Source organism: Anabrus simplex, chromosome 6 (genome assembly GCF_040414725.1).
Source record: "Anabrus simplex isolate iqAnaSimp1 chromosome 6, ASM4041472v1, whole genome shotgun sequence".
NCBI classification, from domain to species: domain Eukaryota; kingdom Metazoa; phylum Arthropoda; class Insecta; order Orthoptera; family Tettigoniidae; genus Anabrus; species Anabrus simplex.
Window position 1 is genome coordinate 96,095,697 of NC_090270.1, and position 21,380 is coordinate 96,117,076.

At 37.7% G+C, this 21,380-nt stretch overlaps 1 protein-coding gene across 4 annotated transcripts in view; it reads left to right on the forward strand.

Moving 5' to 3' along the window:
- Positions 1 to 21,155, forward strand: part of LOC136875477 (clavesin-2) — a 241,549-nt gene extending 220,394 nt beyond the window's left edge. For all 4 annotated transcript variants that reach the window (XM_067149023.2, XM_067149024.2, XM_067149021.2 and 1 more), the window contains exons 6-8: positions 10,966 to 11,082; positions 17,855 to 17,948; positions 19,580 to 21,155. In XM_067149023.2, coding sequence (XP_067005124.1) covers positions 10,966 to 11,082; positions 17,855 to 17,948; positions 19,580 to 19,734 — 366 coding nt within the window. In that variant the 3' untranslated portion in view covers positions 19,735 to 21,155. The remainder of the gene's footprint in view (positions 1 to 10,965; positions 11,083 to 17,854; positions 17,949 to 19,579) is intronic.
- The last annotated feature ends 225 nt before the right edge of the window (positions 21,156 to 21,380 follow it).

Consider the following 21,380-nt stretch of genomic DNA (forward strand, 5'->3'; position numbering starts at 1 on the left):
CAATGATCTGTCTCTGTCTTATACTTGACTTTGACAATATGAAAGTGACCGAGGGATGAGCGATACTAGTAATGCTCTTCCTTTTGCAGGCAGTCCCTGCTATGAATGGTGTGAAACTGTTGCTCATAGGGTCGGTTGGTGTATGCATTTCAGTGGGCTTGGCAGACTGATATGTAGTAGCATCTTCTGGCTCGGTGAGGAAAGCAACGGGAAACTACCTCACTCCTAATTTCCCTAGTACGCCTCTTCAGTGATGCCTAGGCCATCTATGACAGCTGTTGAGGATCCAACCAGCCTTCGGTCTGATGACTAAACACATACAGAGAGGGACGTTATTGTAGCGGGTGGTTTGAACTTGCCAAATAATGTTAACTGGGAAGGGAATGTGAATGACAGAAAGCATGACCAACAAATGGTGAATAAGTTAATATGGGAAGGATAGCTGAATCAGAAAGTGATGGAACCAACTAGAGGGGAAAATATCAGAGACGTGGTGCTAAACGAGAATACTTACCCCAGTAGTACTAACGAAAGAATAATAATAATAATAATAATAATAATAATAATAATAATAATAATAATAATAACTGTGATTTTGTCCTCATTAAGAACCACCACCTAACTCAACATTTGTTTCTACGGCCGTTTCTGAGTTGACAAATTATTACAGGAGATATGAGTACAAGAAGAGACTGGTGTTATGGGAAGGCATTCACAGAGTATTCTACTGTTGGTTCAAGTAGAACAGCTAAGTAATACTACATTACTTGAAAAGTTACACATTGCTTTAGAAGACAATATCTTCAAATGATCGTTAGCTAATACGAAAGAGCGGAAAATGTGACCACCTTCAAGGCCTGTTTAGACAATGAGTTGTATTTATTTATCTCCATCTTATCCACAGATAACTCCTTAATATGAACAGAGTCTAGCTGCAGTAATCGATAAATCACTTGGAAATAGACTCGTTGGCTGAATGGTCAGCGTACTGGCCTTCGGTTTAGAGGGTCCCGGGTTCGATTCCCGGCCGGGTCGGGGATATTAACCGTCATTGGTTCATTCCAATGGCCCGGGGGCTGGTGTTTGTGCTGTCCCCAACATTCCTGCAACTCACATACCACACACACCATCCTCCACCACAATAACACGCACTTACCTACACATGGCAAATGCCGCCACACTATATTATTATTATTATTATTATTATTATTATTATTATTATTATTATTATTATATTTGGAAATAAAAACTCAAATAGACCCATCAGTAGGCCTATACACGGAGTACTTTGCGGTAAATTTACTCCAATGGTGGATTATAAGAGATAATGGGGATAAGAAGTTACCTGATCCGAGTTACAAAGTCTAACAGAAAGATGTCATTAATTTTATTGTTTTTACGTCCCACTAACTACTTTCGACTGTTTTCGGAGACGCCGAGGTGCCAGAATTGTGTCCCGCAAGAGTTATTTTACGTGACAGTAAATCTAACGACACGAGGCTGACATATTTGAGTACGAATACAATCGAACTGAGCCAGTATCGAACCTGCCAAGTTGGCGTTCAGAAGACCAGCGTCTGAACCGTCTGAGCCATTCAGCCCGGCACAGAAAACTGTAAATTGAAGCTAAAACACATTTCTCTTTCGTCGAGCTGTCTACCACTAACACGTCACTTCTTATGCTCAGCAAGTTAAAGCACTCTTTGTGGATAAGTGGTAAAGTGACGACCTCAGACTTCCAAAACCGTGGTTTCAAATCCGGGAGAGGTAGTCTGATATTTATAGGGCAGAATAAAGTCCATTTGGTACTCTGTGTCGTAGGATGTTGACACGTTAAAGATCTCTGGTGACGCAATTAAAACTCGGCAGTAAGCCACTCAATAGGTTCCAGTATCTCTGCCACCTGACAGAGTAAAACGGAATGTCGAACTTGACACGCCTACGAAGTTAGTGGGTTTTTTTTTTCTTTACTACTTGTTTAACACCGCGCAAACTTGGATAATTTTTCGGTGAGGTTGGAGAAGGAGAGGACTAAGACTAGGAAAGAAACAAATCGCATCCGAAAAGTAAATTTCCGTGGATTCACATTGCAAGTCCAGGTAAATGTCGAGATGGCACATAAATGTATGTCAGGGTAGCCTTCATCCCAATCCCAGCTCTAGTTTTATCCACCATTACAGGCACTGCTTGTCGGAAAAAAACTTCCAAAACGTTTCTGTAAGTAAATGGGACTGACGATCAAGATGTGCCGAGTCCCTTACACGAAGCAGCTGTGTATTCTACTATTAATAATAATAATAATAATAATAATAATAATAATAATAATAATAATAATAATAATAATAATAATAATAATAGATTTGTCTCAGTTACCGTGTGCAGGCATTTTGATTTGACGCCATGTAGGCTGCTTGCACGTCAATTTTGACGTTCCGTTTTACTCTACCACATGACAGAGGAAAGTGGATCTCTGTTGGGCGACTATGGGGGAGTTACAATTTTACATCGTACGACATGGAGTGTCGAATGGACTTCCTTCCGCCCTTCAAAAATTCGACTACATCTGCTGGGTTTCAACCTGGATCTTGGGATGTGGAGGCCGACACTACCACTGATTCACAGAGGGAGCTATTCTAGCTATTGAAACTCAACAACAATCACGCTCAACGCCAGTAACTTTTACTCGATCGTAGAGCACTGGACAAGTGAGCAGGGTGGGTAAGAGTAATACGTTCCAATCCCAGGCACTGAAATGTATTACGATTATTAATCCTACTCCTAACCCACAAACGCGTTCAAGGACAACCTTCTACATAATTATTACATGCATGGAGGATATAGATCTGCTCCACCTGCAATCTCACGAAAACTAAACTTTCTTCCGCAAGCTGTCTCATTATAAGAAATAGTCTGCTATAATACTGCTCCATTCCGTTTCGCTTTAATGAGCTGGAGGACAAATTCAATATTCGTCCTAATGTAGTATAACAGAAATAGAATGTTAAGCAGGTCAGCGTGCCAGGCACGTGATTAAGTTGCAGCCAAGGAACGAAACAACTTTTCACTGTAGTGTGCGTATACAGTAATTCAAGGCCACACCTTCAATGCGTATCATGAATTTCACTTTTTGAATCCTGTCTGTATAATTTCTAAAGTAAACACATGATGGTCCACATTGCTGCGGATATTGGGTTCGCAAAACAATCTTCAGGGCTGCCGACAGTGCGGTTCGAACCCACTCTCTCCCGAATGCAAGCTCACAGCTGCGCGCCTCTAATCGCATGGCCAACTCACTCGGTTTTTTTCGTTCTTTAAGTAGATTTTAATTTCTATAGCAACTACAGAGTTATATACGTTCTTTGTTGTAACATCAATGCAGAAATACAAGAAGAAATACAACTGGGAGACATAGGCCTATACAGGTTAGATGTTTAAATACTGATCAGTTTTCCAAACTGAAATTACACGTGCGAAACTAACCGTGAAACCGTTTGTATGCCCTTAAAAATAGGTTACAAGGAATTGGAAAAAGGGCCTAAGACATGCAAACGTTTATTCGTGTACACAGATTATAAGTAGCCCCATTTAAAATATTGCACTACACTAGCGTGCAACAGTCTTCAAGAGGGTAACTCTAGTCAGAAACGCTAATGAAGACCGTTTTGGAGCATTTAAACGAGTGTACGAGCAATTGCTCAACAGGCTCGCATAAGCCAGCCGTTTGTAACACGAACAATGCATGCTAAACACTTTCACCTTCGTCATTTGAATCTACACCAGGAACTCCACGGGTACGATTTCACAGTTGGAGTGAAATTCTGTGATGGTGGTGATTTTTGTTTTAAGAGGAAGTACTGAAATTCTGCGGGACATGAGGCAAACGGTACAGCGATGACATTCAAGCTACAGTGGGGAGGAAATGTCTGGTGTGAAAGATCGGCTGACCCTCTCTTCGAGTCACATTTCTTAAGGACATCTCCACAATGAACTATTCCGGAAAAATCCCAAGTGCTTTCGAAATTTAATTACGGTAGCTTCTACGTCTGTTGCCCTTAACAAGGATGTTTGTCCAACTATGCGCTCAGCTATGCGTAAATCATGACGGTCATCTGTTTAGATACTTGGTTTGCGAACTGAAGTTCGGGTTCCTTGGTTCCCTACAACTGACCATTCTGCCCGTGTCCAACCCTACATACGGCCATTTCCAGAGGCACATAAACGTCTAGTCAATGAAAACGAGTATGCGACAAAACATTCCCCCAAGATAAGGGGACTTACAATTGAAAGGCAAAACAATTCACCTTACGATCCAAACCTGCATGAGCTTCACTCTTTATCATCCATTAATTCAAAACCAGTTGAACTGGGACTGCCAGGTGCACCGCAGATTACACAGCACATCGAATACTTTATGCGTCGATCTAACACATTCCTTTACGCCCAGTCCATTCGCACTTGCAACGGTTAGCAAGTGCATTCATGGCGCTATTATTTTCTAGTCTGTGGCATTTTGAGCCCTCAAGACCGCAATGGCATCTGTATTGTAGCTCTTGCACGTTTGCCTGTAAAATGTGGGTAGCATAAAACAACAACCTGCTGAGGTCGGTGATAGGAGAGGGTGTATGAATGCGACAATTCGGTGACGTTGGTTTCCGGCACGTTAAACAATTCCTCTGGAACAAAAAAAAGTCCGACATTCCGGCATCTCTTAAAAGCAAATGAAATGATATTAGATAATATTATTTATGATTAAAACTGTAACACAGGGTTCGGGAGACTCATCCGGTATTGGCCTACGCCTAATGGTTATCGAACGGTAGTACCGTAGTGTGTCACTAAGAAATGAGAAGCTATTCAGATCCCTAACATATGTTTGTCTACCCCTAGTCCCGTTTCTTAATGTGGGGTCTGGAATGAATTTATCTGGCATGTGTTACGGCCGAAAACTCTTCTTGACGCCAACCTTAGACGAGGAGCTAATGAGGATGAAATTAATGATAGTGAATGAAATTGGGTACCAAGGAAATGGAAGGAATCGGCTGCGGCATATGAATAGGAGCTTTCCCGGCATTTGCCTGGAAGTGAAAATGGAAAAACGATAAAAAATCATGCTGAGAACAGCCGACGGTAAAGTTCGAATCCACGCGTCTCTCGAATGCAGAGCCTGGTGCGGCCACTCCGCTCAGTCATTCCTGCCATATGAACTTTTATATATAGGCTACTGTACATACAGACATGGACAAAAGTATTCATACCCCAACCCATCCAAAACAAAATGCTTTATTGCTGGACCAATACGGAGTACAGGTCAAAATTACAAACCCAAACGTATACCTTGTACAGTAATGTACATAAAAAAGCACAAAATAAACTGGAAGTAAGTAACAGTATATAACAGGGCTGGCCACAACGAGGCTCGCGAGCCGCATGCGGCTCTTGAGTCAATCTCGTGCGGCTCTTGACACCAAGCTTAGAGTAAAATCTATATATATAAAATAGCTTGTCCTGACTGACTGACTGACTGACTGATTCATCATCGCCGAGCCAAAACTACTGGACATAAAGAAATGAAATTTTGGGGATATATTCACATTATGATGTAGGTGCTCGCTAAGAGAGGATTTTTGGATATTCCTCGGTAAGGGGGTGAAAAGGGGGGGTGAAATTTTAAAATGAGTGTATCTATATCTGAAAACTTTAAACGTTTATAGATGTGAAAATTGGTATTTAGAATCTTCTTTAAAAATAAGGAAACACGTATTTTTTTGTTTTCAGAAAATCCCAATAGGAGGGGTGAAAAAGGGTGAAAATGGGGGGAAATGGGTTGAATGCCTTTAATCAGGATACCGGTACTTATATATCAGAAACTGAAGATATTACAGACCTCAAAATTGGTACTTTTGATCTCTTTTAAAAATAAAGAAACACGTATTTTTTTGTTTTTGGAAAATCCAATTAATGGGAGGGTGAAAAGGGGGTGAATTTTTAAAATGAGTGAATCTATATCTCGAAACTTTTAAAGTTTGCTGATGTAGAAATTGGTATTTAGAATCTTCATTAAAAATAAAGAAACACGTATTTTTTTTGTTTTCGGAAAATCGCAATAGGAGGAGTGAAAAGGGGTGAAAATGGGTTGAATGCCTTTAATGAGGCTACTTATATCTCAGAAACTGAAGATATTACAGACCTGAAAATTGGTGTTTGGGATCTCCTTTAAAAATAAAGGAGCACGTATTTTTTTGTTTCTGGAAAACCCAATTAAGGGGGGGGGTGAAAAGGGGGGTAATATTTTAAAATGAGTGTATCTATATCTCAAAACTTTTAAAGTTTATAGATGTAAAAATTGGTTTTTAGAATCTCCTTTAAAAATAAAGAAACACGTATTCTTTTGTTTTCGGAAAATCCCAATAGGAAGGGTGTAAAAGGGTGAAAAATGGGTTGAATGCCTTTAATGAGGCTACTTATATTTCAGAACCTGAAGATATTACAGACCTGAAAATTGGTATTTTGGATCTACTTTAAAAGTAAAGAAACACGTATTTTTTTCGTTTTTGGAAAATCCAAATTTTGGGGGGTGAAAAGGGGGGTGAATTTTTTAAAATGAGTGCGTCTACATCTTAAAACTTTAAAATTTACAGATGTAAAAATTGGTAGTTAGAATGTCCTCTAAAAATAAAGGAACACGTATTTTTTTGTTTCCTGTAAATCCTAATAGGAGGCGTGTAAAAGGGGTAAAAAATGGGTTGAATGCCTTTAATGGGGATACATATATCTCGAAAACGAAAGATATTACAGAACTGAAAATTTGTGTATGGAATCTCCTTTAAAAATAAAGAAACACGTAATTCTTAGTTTTTGGGAAATCCAATTAATGGCGGTTAAACAGGAGTGACAAATTGGGGTGAATTTTTTGAAAGACTATATCTATAGAATATCTTGGAAACGTAAAATGTTACAGACGTAAAAAGTGGGTGTTTGGAATCTCCTGTATATGTAAATAAACATATGTGATTTGTTTTTGGAAACTCCACTTAAGGGGAACAAAAAAGGGTGAAATTTTAAAATGAGAATTTTTACAGTATATCTAAAAAAAACCTAACATGTTACAGAAGTGAAGGCATTTTTTATCTCTATTAAACATAAGGAAACGTGTGTTTTTAGTTTTCGGAAATACCACTTGGGTGGAGGGGGGTGGTAAAAGTGACTGAAAATGGTGTTGAATTATTTTAATTAGGCTACTGATATCACAAAAATGAAGACGTTACAGACGTGAAATTTGATATTTGCAATCTGCTTTAAAAGTAAAGAAACACGTATTCTCGGAAAATCCAATGAAGTGGGGGGGAGGGGGGAAGAATTGAAAAATTAATTGGCTTAATTGTATGAGAATACATACATCTAATAAAAACTAAAGTTGTTACGGACGTGAAAATTCGTATTTGGATCTCCTTTAAAAACAAAGAAAAGCGCGTTTTGGTGGGGAAGCCATCTTGGAGGGCGGGAGTGTAAAGGAGTTGAATTCCTTTCATGAGGACATAAATCAAAAACTGAAAGAAGTTAGAGTCGTGATAATTGGTATTTAGAAGATCCTTTACTATTAAAGAAACAAGTATTTTTTGCGGGAAAATTCACTTAAGTGGGGGGGGGGGGAGTAGTGTGAAATGAAGTGAAAAAAGTAAATTATTTTTATGGGGATACTTATAACTCAAAACTGAAGGTAATAGACGTGAACATTGGTGTTTGGAATCTCCCTTAAACATAAAGAAACAAGCATTCTTTTAATTTGGGGGGGGGGCGGTAAATAAACTTAACGGCGGTGGGGTGTAGAAGTAGGTGAGACCAATTGATTTTAGCTGTTATTAATGTACTTATAAGGATCCTCCGTTGCTCAGGCGGCAGCGCGCCGGCCTCTCACAGCTGGGTTCCGTGGTTCAAATCCCGGTCACTCCATGTGACATTCGTGCTGGACAAAACGGTGGCGGGACAGGTTTTTCTTCGGATACTCCGGTTTTCCCTGTCATCAGCCATTCCAGCAACACATAATAGTAATAATAATAATAATAATAATAATAATATTCCGGGCCGTCGTCAAATGTGCGGACCGCGCTGGAAACGGCTCCTGGACGGGTAATGACTAAGAATGCAGTCCGGCCGCGGGTTCAGTGCCGCCAAGGCACCCAATATGACACCACGCCGGATCTCCTGAAGGATTTTATCCATATTAAAAATGATTATAGGAAAAAATGGCAAAGATTTACGGACCCATCTGACAGGGAGGAATACCTGAGCCTAGCCCGGGAAGTACGAAATCGATTGCTGGAAAGGAAGATTGAAAAATGGGAGGAAACGTGCCGTAAAATAATAGAAAACCAGTCAGATCGGGATTTTGGTGGATTCTCGCAGAAAACGAGTCAGATCGCGAATTTCGTCGGATTATATATCTAAAACAATAAGCATTCAATTATAAATTTCAGTATAATACCGTAGCGAAGCACGGATATCTTGCTAGTTAATTTATATAACTAATGGAAACTAACATCTCGCGGCCGGTGGCAGTCCGTAGCAGCGATGTGGGGCTTAACGTTATTTAATGATCTGAGATCAATCAAACCTTCATTTTCATTCCTGCAAAATCCTTGTGCTGTTGATGTTGTGGGCGATGGCTGTCCTATTTCATTACCAATAACAAAGGATACAGCAGCTGTAGAGTTGGAGCTACTAGAAATGCAAGAGGACGAAGGAGTAAAAGGACTCAAACGAAGTGGCGTTTCTACCATAGACTTTTGGAAGAATGCTCGAGAAGAAAAATACCCACTAACAAAAGAGTGTGCTAAGAGACTTATCTCAATCTTTGGGACTACATGTGTGTGTGAATCACTGTACTCAACGCTTAAATTCATTAAATATAAATATCGATCTTAACTAACTGATGAACATTTAAGTTAACTTGTGCGAACTGGGCTTACCAATTATCAGCCAGATTTCAAAAAAACTAACAGCAAAAATGAACACTCAAAAAAGCACTTCGCAAAAGTAAAATTTCATTCCTTGATGTGTACCTGAACAATAACGTTCTGTGTAGTGTAAAAAATAAAGGTTCCTTCATTTGTTATAAAACGAAAAATGTCTCTTCATTTTATAAACCATTTTCTAAACATGCTCCCAGTTTTGTCTCCTAAATTTGCGGCTCCCGAAATTAAGGTTAGTGGCCACCCCTGGTATATAACAAAGCAACAAATTCGTACTCCATGACACTGCTTGTCTGGACGTAAGTATTCATACCGTATTCCAGAAGAGTTCACAACTCAATGAAGAAACAGATATTACCAACTCGATCAGTAGCACGTTTGTTGCCTTTCCTGTATATTACTTCTTTTAACCTGCTGGGCATTGAGAACACCAGTTGCTGTGTTAGTTCAGATGAAATGTTCCCCCATTCTTGTTGTAGTAACTGTTTCAAGTGTGGTTTACCTGTTACGTGGTGTTTTCTTAGTCTGGACTCCAATTCGCTCCATGGATGTTCGATGGGGTTGGTATCCGGCAATTGCGGAGGTGTTTTTAATGTGTGCGGCATGTTGTAGAGTACCCACAAACGAGCAATTTCCGCCGTATATTTGGGGTCATTGTCATGTTGGAAGTGAAACTCGTTTTAGAAAACGTTTTCTTTCAGGATGTTCAAATATTGAAATCTGTCCATAAATACAAACTTCCCGACACTCGAAGAGGCCATTGAGCCCCACACCATAACCCCATCCCCGCCGTGCTTCACAGTGGTAACGAGGTTCTGCTCATCGAGCTCTGTTTTAGGGCGTCTCTACACTAAAATGCGTCCATAACTTCGGAAAATATTAAATTTACTCTCATCTGTAAACATCACTGTTGACCAAAACACATTATCTTTCGTCACATATTATTTTGCAAATTGGAGTCTCTTCCGTCTTTCTTGGGACCCTAGATCGATACCCAGCACGATGAAGGACCCTTCTTACTGTTTTGTGTGACACTGCATGATGGAAATATTCTGCCAGCTACGATGCTATTGTCGAAGATGTACTGTGTGGTTGTTTTTTAATTGTGGTTACTATAAACCTTTCTTCTCATTCGGTCAGTTTCTTTGGACGTCCAATTCTTTTCTTGCTTATAAGGACAGCCTGTCCTTTTAACCTCTGTATGATGCTTTGCACAGTTGGTTCACTTCTTCCAATGATGTTTCCGATCTCAGAATATGATTTTCCTTGGTGGTGAAGGCGTAAAATAAGTCGTCTCTCTTCAACAGACGTTTCCCTAGTTTTCCTCGCCATTGGACTAGTAACGTCTATGACCAGCTGATCAGTCCGTCTCTGTCTGCATCTACTACACAACTAATGCCACGAAACAACACAGGTTTCTGTTTGCTCGTTCAAACCCCATTTTTACACGTAAGATATGAATACTTATGTCCAGACAAGTAGTGTCATGGAGTACGCATTTGTTGCTTTGTTATGTACTGTTATTTACTTCCAGTTTATTTTGTGCTTTGTAATGACCACTGCTATACAAGGTATAAGTTTCGGTTTGTAATTTTGACCTGTACTCCGTATTGGTCCGGCAATAAAGCATTTTGTATTGGATGGCTAGGGGTATGAATACTTTTGTCCATGTCTGTATGTACACAACACGCCTTCAAACGGAAACTGCCTTCCTGACAACAAAAGTCATGAAAATGATAACCGTTTTCTTTCATCATCTAACAACCTCCAGTGAGACACATTAATTGCTATACCAGTACATAAAAGCTGTTGATTTTTCAATCGGTATTATACTAATTATTTTAATAATCAAATTATAACCAATTACTTCTTTGAACAACGGTCACAGTTTCAATTGTAGTCCGTCGCTTTATTAATCACTTTGTTTCCACCATTCCATTAGAAGTTAATCATTTTGTTTTGCACTTCTCATATGTTTATTTTCGTTTGTACACAGAACTCAACACCAATGAGGCACAAAGCTACCCACTTCATGAACGTGCCCCACTATGCCAATAAAGTGTTTGAGTTTTTCATTGGCCTACTCAATGATAAACTCAAGAATCGCATCATGGTGAGTAAACTCAGATATAGTAAATAATTAAAGAAATACAATGCTATTAGTATATTTTACTTTATCAGAGGAAAAATTTCTTATAATAATTTGGTATTTTTGAGAATAAATCTTGTCACTTCTTCCAAAATGTTAAAATTGCATGCTAACTTCAGTTTTCTTACAGACAGGATGAAAAAATGTAGGAACTTTAAACATTACACTTGTTAAAGTAGCCAATGAAACAAAAAAGCAACTATTAGAAGTAAAAAAAAATACAAAAAGTACTTATGCTACCTCAACAAAAATATACTATTTTCAAGAAGTCAAGCACAAAAGTGATTCAATAAATTAAAAGCGAATGGAGTAGGATAGGTTACCTAAGAGAATAATGGACTTGTCATACGAAATAATAATAATGGACTCTGTCATCGAGGGTACGAAGCAAATGGATAACAAGACAAGGACTGTGTTTTTAATGGCTTGAAATATGAAAACCGTACACTATTTCTCTATTAAGATACAATCCGAACAAAATCATCAGTACTATTCAACTACGAGCATTTTAAAAAATTCTTGAGATATATTTTAATTCTAACTTTTAGTTATCTATCACACAATATGCTCAACCACAATATTATACTAAACGAAAAAGTGGTCGAAAATATTAAACTCATGCATTTCCTTAATCAACACTATCTTAATAAAACCATATAATGTGTGAAAATTACCCACATTTTCAGTAGTTCAGAATTTTGATGATGATGATGCTTGTGGTTTCAAGGGGTCTAACATCAAGGTAATCGGTCCCTAATGGTACGAAATGAGATGCAATGTAATAACAATTTAAAAGTTCAAAATCATCCACTGACCAGAATAAAAAACGTGATGATGAATGGATGGATGTGAATTTAAAACAATCAGTGGATCGAACCCAGACACTATCATAAACAATAGCATTATTGACCAAGGGACTGCTCCTAAAGCACAGTCCTGAATCGAGGATGCTTGTTGTCTAAAGGGATCCAAAATCCAGGTCAACGGCCCCTCATAATGGTGCTTATCGCTAGTAAAGTAGAACCATGGTATTTGTCATGTTGCGGTACTAATCAAAAGCGTAGACTCATGGTGTTCCACACATTATGGTACTACTCACAAGTATTGTACTTCGGACGGATAAGGAAGACCTATGGCGTTTCACACATAACGACACCACTCATAGGCAACGCAAACCCATGGCGTTCTCACCTAGGTGTACTAATCATGGGCGCCGGTATTCCCGTGGTGTTCTTCATATAGTAGGTACTAATCACAGGCAATGCAAATCCACTCTCCTTCTGTTCCTACTAATCACAAACCTATTGTAACTTATACCTAACATAGTGGTACTACTCGCAAGTAAAGGCGACCCATGGTGTTCCCTACATTATGGTACTAATCACAAGTAGTTTCATTGTTCTAATACAATCAAACCTTGGTCTCCCCTTTTTAGTCGCCTCTTACGACAGGCACAGAATTTTAGAGTAGATTAACTTCAAATCTCGTTAATACATAGACCTCCAAACCCTAATCATGTAAATACATGTTACTTTTTTTACTAGCTACAGTGAAAATAGTGCCATATCTTTACAGATTAAGATATTTGGAGTAATTTGAAACATTTCACTTTCCATATTCCCATCTTTAATACATGTTATTACATATTTGAGGAAGACTCATATTTACATAATTTAATGTTTTGGGCAGATGACCTAGATGTTAGACCCCTTTAAACAACAAGAAAGTAATTTAATGCTTTATTTTAAATATCTTTCATGTTAAAATTTTATAGTTTTAAAGTTATTCATGCCAGAAAATAATTTAAAATTTGTTTTACTAGGATCAGCAGTTCAAAGCTGGTTTCTGGTATTTCTATGAAATATTGAAAGTTATGCTCTATGCACATTCTTTCTCTTTCTTGCTGGTTTTGTTCTTGACACTCAACCTGTTGTGACTCAAGTCAAAAAGGTTAAGCTCTTGTTCTGTGACTTGCATGAAAATCATTATTTCTGTGGTTTTCCTGTTTAATCATTTTTACTACATTCTTTGTATAAGTATTAAAATTTAATACAACACGGATATTATTTAAATTTTCTTTTCAGCCTTATTAAACAAGATGTCCATATTTCACTCATATTTTGAATTTATTTAGCCTGTATGTATGTAGGCTACATATTTAGTCATGTTTATTACATAAGCATAAGGAGCATCATAAGCATAAGAAAATATCTTATACATATTAAAATATTTTTCACTAATTGCTGTAAGATTTTAATGAAATACATATTTTCTTAAAAAATTACTCTATATTACCATTGTGTTTTCTAACTAAAAGTAGAAATACACTAAAAAATATGTATGCATGCCAATTTTTACTCTGAAGCAATTTCTACATTAAAATGTGTCCTAATACTACATATGTGGACAAATGAAATTCATACTTCTGAACAATACAACATCAAATACAATTTCCCCCTGCCAAATTTAGAAACTTAATCATCTTTAAACCTTCAAAGGCTGCTAATTGTGACAGTATACTTGAGTCAGACTATCTTATAGATACCAGTATTTTTGTTGTTCTTGCACTTATTCCATGCTCATGTCTTTGTAGCGAAGATTAAAGGTATTCCATAAATAAATATTGCTTGCTTTGTGGCGATTTCCTACTGTGTAATTAAACAGAGCATATATAACTTAGCATATACAGGATGAAGCGTAATTCGCGCACTCGGGCGTCGCAGCGCGACTCCTCACATGCCAGCGATAAAGAAATGTCTCTTACAAAATTTCGTCTTGCGAGTATATCCGGCAGAAAAACGACGTTGAAGAGTAGCAATCTGGCAACACTGTAACTACATGTAGGCTAACTACCTCTGTCAGCAGAGGGTCCTCTAGAAACCATTTGCACTTGCATACTACGATCCTAGAAATGGACGAACAATCGTTTTCATTGGTCAGCTTTGAAAGGCGCCCTTTCCACGTCGTGGGCGTGAATTTATTCGCACCACTTCATCTACTAGATGTGAAACCTGTTTGTTTCAGCTGTCTGTTTCTTATTAGCCTAACCAGGTATTTGTTGTTTCAGCGTTACAAAATGTCGTAAATGTAGGATACATGTGACCTCAGAAACGGTGTCGTACTGTATTACGGTAGGTAATGTCAGATGGAAATTAGCAAATAAAAATACGCCTCAACCCAGGATCGAACCATCGACCTCCTGCATGCCAACCAAAAACTCTACCCACTGCACCAACTGTACAGCACGACAAGGACGTGCTGACAGCGGTACTTACCCTACATATGGTTACAGTGTTGCCAGATTGCTATTCTTCAACGTCCGTTTTCTACCGGATATACTTGCAAGACGAAAATTTGTAAGACACATTTTTTTATTGCTGGCATGTGATGAGTCGCGCTGCGACGCCCGAGTGCGCGAATTACGCTTCAGCCTGTATATACAGAGCATATATGATGCGGCGAGTTTTAATAGGTAGTCATGAATTTAGTTCACTATCAATAATTCTTTGGATTCTGATCCACTATCTATATGAATAAAATTATAATATTGTCTATATACTTCATTTTCCTCTCACACTTAGTTCTTATTTCAGATTAGGTTTATAGTTGAAAGTAGGTTAATTTCAATCTTTTGTCTCTACATCACAGGGAAAGCAACAAAATTATTCAAAACTTGGTATTTAAGCTCTGAGATAGCTGGGTTGTGCACAAGGTAGTGTTAGGAAAAGTACAAAATAAAAGTAATTGGGGTGAATCAAAATGAATATCTTACTTATTCATAAATTACAATAACTTTACAGGATAACTTTTTTTTTATGGAGCTGGACTGATACCAACGTTTGTAAAGAAAAAGATATTACTCCATTTTGTGTTTCTCAGTATAAAGACATTAAGTGGATATCACCACTGAGACTAATATGTTTCAAAATATTTGCTCCCACACAAAGTTTGCATTTCACACTCATGTTCTCATTATTCTGAGGGCCAACTAATTCAAAATATTTATTCAAACAGAGGAATGGAAATTTTTTAACCCCCTTCACAGTCACATGTTTATTCCAGTTCCATTACCAACCAGGTGCAAGCTCACAAGCTGTAGAATATGATTATTTAAATCTCAGCCAGTAATCACAACAAGCAGCGAGTAAATGAACAAGTGCGCTTCACATCCTTGGCGTGATACCTTGCAAGTGCTGGGGCACCAAAATTGTTTAACTCTTGATGCAATGTACGGTATATCAGACACAAGAACGTAACAATAACAATTTTATTTCAAGAAGTAAATTATGAATAAAAATTAATTTTTTTGAAAAATAACTCTTACTCAATAACTTCCCAACTCTGGCAATAAGCTATACATTTGACTAGTGTACAGTTGTGTAGCAATTTTAAGGGGGGGGGGGGGCATTACAGGAAATATCACATTTCTCCATCAATATCAGCAATATCATAAAATCTGCAGTAGTAAAAGTAGTGCAAAACATAATTTCCAATCTTTTATGTTTCATTCATTCTTGCCATACAAGGATACATTACAGATTATTACATTTTTTCACAAACTCCTGCTACCCTTATGGTTGGGAATCCAATAACGTGTCAGGAACAGATAAAAATGTAAATTTGTTGTCCTTGTCCTAGAGTAACACAGCTCTCCTGCCAATCTTACCTTTCTAGCAGTACCAAGAACCAAACCCAGGTTCCCGAAGATAGCAGCTAACAGCGCTAACGGCTACATAGTGGTGGGCAACGCTCTCGCTCGAGACTGACGTCGCAGATCTCGAGACTGTCGCGAGAATCTCGAGACCGATCCTCCTGTAGTGCAAGCGTGCGACGTACCAGTAACTACGACTGTCAACTTATCGTTCTCATATGAAAACGTGTGAGCCAATACACTTTGTCAAAAGCCTGGAAAAGTACTGCATGTTTAACTATGAACCCCTTAATACCATTACCGAAAGTGATAACGGAATGTCAGTATCTTAAACTGTTCACGGCTCATTTGAGGTGGACATCTTACCTGAATAACCCTGCATAATTTGTGAATAACTGTAGAGTGTACGCCTACTTGGATACAAGAGGCGTGCATTATTCGAACTTGATGCAGGGAAGATGTGCTTTGCTACATATGCAACCCCCATTACATGTGAGTGGAACGTGTAATCTAAAATGCCCGACTTCGCTCCAATTCTTTCAGCAGGGATGATCGGCAACGCTCTCGAGACCGATTCTCGTGTGCTGCGAGCTTTGCGACGCGACGTCCCAGTAACTAAGAGTGTAAGCTTGGTAGTTACCATCAGCAGTTCTCATATGGAAACGTGTGTGACGATAAATTTTGTCAAAAGCCTAGGAAAGCTCTGCATGTTGAACTATGAGCTCCTTAATACCATTTACGAAAGTGAAGACAGAATGCCAGTATCTTAAACTATTGAGGAGTTATTGTAGGTGGACTTCTTAGCTGAATAACCCGTATAATTTGTTAATAACTGTTATTTGGATGTAAACCAGCCTGGATGCCTCACAATCGTTGTTGGCAGGCAAGCTTCTTGTGATTCAGACCGGGCCGGAGGTGTTCTGTGACTATTCCTCTTCATTTATATTATGTGTTTTTAAGTGTCGGATCATCCCAGAAGTATTTCTGCCGATGCACCGGTATTTTACTTCTTTTGAATAAACAACACTGCGGGCTGTTCTATGTGGCATCTCTTCAAAATAACCAACATCCACGACTTACGTTGCGTTTCGGACATCGTCTTAAAGTTGTCGCGTACAACTATAGACAATTTCACATGACACAGTCATATATCGAAGTACCTAATTATGACGCGAATACTCTGTAACATTGTAAGGAATTATTTCCTTCGTCACCAAAATATCAGTAAACACAAGCAGTGGTCATATGTGGGTTCTGATATCGATGTACACCTATCTGTCGAAATAATTGGAACAAATTGAAGCACTTTAGATTACACAATCCACTCATGCGTAATGGTTGCATACGCAGTAAGGCGCATCTTGCCTCGTCTCGAGTTCGAATAATGCACGCCTCTAGTATCCAGGTAGGTGTACCTACAGTAGCCGTCAGTTTCTGTATTTAGCCTATTCATTCGTGTACTTAGCACTGCGTACAATGACAGAATACGTATCCTTTATAATTATGTTATACTGCGTCAAAATAGAACTCGGTAAAAATGAACGCCATGGTCGCTTGTTGACACGTATTTACGAAATGGAGAAGGCATACTCGGCACAAACAACATACAGCTTCGACTACCTGTATAGTAGGCCTAAGACATTCTGCTCGCCCCACAATGCGGGGACAACGCTCTCGAGATCTCTCGAAATTTCTCGCGAGAAATAGTGCCTGCGCTAGTCTCGAGAAATCTCGAGACCTAGTCTCAGACTGCCCATCACTACTGCTACACTATGGATGTGGATAGGTACAGGCAGTTAAGCTAGTTTAATTTGTACCTAAAGGTGTCCCGTTATGAAAATGTCCACCGACAAGTTCTACCTAATGGAGCAACAAACAATGGCAAAAATTGCTTCCCAAAACCAACAACATTGTGAACACCCAGATAAATCATTATGCAATGTATTTGGTAGATGTTTAGAATAGTTATAATGATTGTTTATAAAGGGTAAAACAACAAGGTTATCAGCTCATGGAAATTTACAGTGCATTATAGTAATGAATGACGACTGTTCTCTATCAAAATGTTTTTCTCTGTTATTGCAGTTACACAGTAATATGGAGGACTTGAAGGAAGCTGTAGACCCCAAAATCCTTCCAAAGGAATATGGAGGAGAAGTACCCATGGCTGACATGATAGGTAATACATACTTTCTGTAAGAGTTCAATGTTTTAATTTTAATGCAGTTTAACATTCCTATATCAGTTTTAACATATACTAAGAGTCTTTTTATTTTTCCCCTTCTGTAAAAAGTTCTCTTGAAATCATGGTCTCTTACATGTCAACCAGCTGTGCTGTTAACAGATCCAGTGACCACGAGTACACGACACAAGCATCTATCTGTGATATCCAGCCAACCAATTAAACATTGAAGTGGCTATATGCTGTATAATAATTTACAAGAATCCCATTATTTGGAGCAAATAGATACCTAAGACTAATATGGTAACTAAGTCAAACTAATATGTTACCTTACAGACAAGACAAAAATATTCATGGTACTAACGAGGAACAGCAACCCATATTCATATGCATTTGAGACATATGAGAATCTGTGAGCCTGACCTCAGTAGTGCAATCTGTTAGTCATTGGCTGTTCTGTTCTGTTCAGTCCCAAATAAGGCCAGCGGCATTTTCACATAAGGCCATAAAGTACTCAGTCATTGGCTTCTGGTACTTCAAAAAACTTCTGCAGAACAAAATTACAATACACCACTGACTTAAAATCTATAGCAATTGGAGGGGTATTAAAGGAATAATGTTATTACTATTATTGAGAATCTGTACCAGAAAGATTCCACTTATACCCTAACACCCTGACAGACAACAAATCTAAAACATATTACAGTGTACATTTACAAAGAATTTTCTCTGATGATGATGATGATCATCATCATCATCATAACAATGATTGTAATTTTAAGGGATCTAATATCTCAGTCATCAGCCCAATGTAAACACTTTCTGTACACACAAAGTATATGGCTACAATGAGTAGCACCATATTGATACAACAGAGGGACAACTGCCTGAAATGGTCTCCCTAAAGATGGTTACTCAATTATAATCACCATCACCAAATGGTTTCCCCAAACCTAGGTTACTCCCTGAGTAGTTCCTTTTTAGTAAAATTATTACTTTCTTTTGAACATTATACCAGATTATCAAACAGATCTCTGCAATAAATACATAGAGCTGGTGACATATCATATTCCAAGCTATGAAAATAAGATTACAATATAAAAGTGTAATAAAATGTTTAGGTAATACGGAAACGAAGAGAGAAACATTTAATTCTGTATTTGACATCAGGTAAGTCTTGTACAGAATTTGAGATATTGTCTGAACGACCAGGGTGTTTTCAGTTCAGAGAAGTCTGGCTTAATACGTGAGTGGTCACTCTCTTGGTCTTCAGTTCATGGAGCCCCTGGTACTAATCCCAGCTGAATGGGTTTTTAAATAATGAATGGTTAATTCCCCACGCTTGGGGACTGGCTATTTTTGCTGTCCTAAACATTCCTGCAACTCAACACTACATAGAACACTATCCTTCACTATAGTGCACTAGGCCTAACAGTTCCTCATACATGGTGGGTGAGGCCACAAGTACAAAACAGACTATAGTCAAGGGTGAAAGTAATATAATACAGTATGAATGGGTAAAGAAATAAAACATACTAAAAGTATAGTACATTTAAATTTATGGAAGAGCAATTAATTCCATACTACAGAGGAATGCATATTTAAAATAACATGTTTCTCTGTTACAGCTCAGTTCAAGGAGACACTTCATAAAAAGCAAGAAGCTATCAAGGCTCTGGATGAAATGGAAATTGAACTGGATCGGAAGTCACAATTCATAACAGACATGGAAGATGAATTAATTGGGGTAGCAGGGAGTTTCCGCAAACTTGAAGTAGACTGATGACAAAGAAAATGATTCAACAATAGATTTTATTATAGAAGCAAGATATTATGAATGTTCCTTGTCCAAATGTGCTGTTCATTAAAGTTAGAATTTTGACAACTTCAAATGAAAATTGGCTACTATCAATCCACAATCCTAGAGTACAACTGCACAGTACCTTAAGAAACTCTTAATATGATCAGGAATAGAAATTATGCAATACTTCTTACCAGAAGGGATACTGGTATCCATTTTTACATTTGTTCTCGTAACCAAGAAAGTTTGGATCAAGATGTACAAAGAACTGCTTTCTGTAATTTCAGCAACTTGATCACAAAGTTTCTTTAAAACCATTACATAAGTAGTATAAAATAGAAGTATTTAAGTACCAAGCTAAGAATCAATACCATGTACAACAAAAGTAATCACTTACTGAACAGATCAGCACAAATTACATAAAACATGATAGCTTATGTAAAAAAAAAAAAACAGTAAGCCAAGAAGAACTCATAGTCCAACTTTGATAGAATGAAAGCCTGTAATTACAAATTGTATATAGGATTTCTCCCAAAACCCTAACCTAAACATCACCCATAAGAAGAAACTTCCTCCCATGTCACAGAGCAGACAAGATTTAATTTAGAAAAATAGCAGACAAACAAAATTTCAAGCTACTAATTGTCCTATGTAAAATGAAACTGACTGGAACTATTCCATTTAGGTTATGAGACTATTGTATGTACAGTTTAGTTGTAAGTTAGTTTTATACTGTACCAGGTTAAGTGCCGGTGGTATATAGTTACCAATCAGTGGTTATCCAAGAAAAGGAAACCATGCTGTGTATATAGATAATATAATTAAGAAGGTTGTGTTCTCCTCTTGTCCATAAGTATTACATGTTTTCTGTATAATAGAATCTTTTAAAAAAGATGACTAAATGTTATTACGATGGCAGAGCTTATATTTTATAAAATTATATACCTTACAGTTACCAGGTTCATTATTTGCCTTTTCATTTAATAATGTTGATGATGATGCTTGTTGTTTAAAGGGGCCTAACATCGAAGGTCATCGGCCCCTTTAATAATGTTAGTGGACATTCTATATCAAAATTGATGTTTAAAAAACTAAATAAATTCGGCAACAAATTTCTGAACTGGTGGAGAATCAACCAACACTAATCAATATTCCAGCCTATGAAGAACATTATTATGAAAAATGTTCCCTTTTGATACAAATTAGACTGAAAATCTTCATTAATATCATAATCTTAAAAATGATTTAACTGAAACAGTGTTATTTTGTGATGAAGGTATATTTTAATATAAGGTAACTGCTGTAGTTCACATCCTAGTAAACATAACGGGTGTTAATGTTGTATTATATGTATAGTGTTGACCTGAATATTAAAAAAAATTTCTATGTAATACATTATTTAAATAAAATCCCTTCACCTAAACTATTAGGTAAACAACTTTTGCTTGTTTTAAGGGGGCTAACATCAAAGGTCATCGGCCCTAAACAACTTTTAGTCTTTACATTGATGCCCTCACAGCCCAAAACAACGTATCAAGCTTTGTCACTACATACAATTTCCCGAAAACAGAGCGGAATGCCAGATAGAGCCAAGCTCTACATTCTGAAGGCGAGTGAGTTCAAATCCT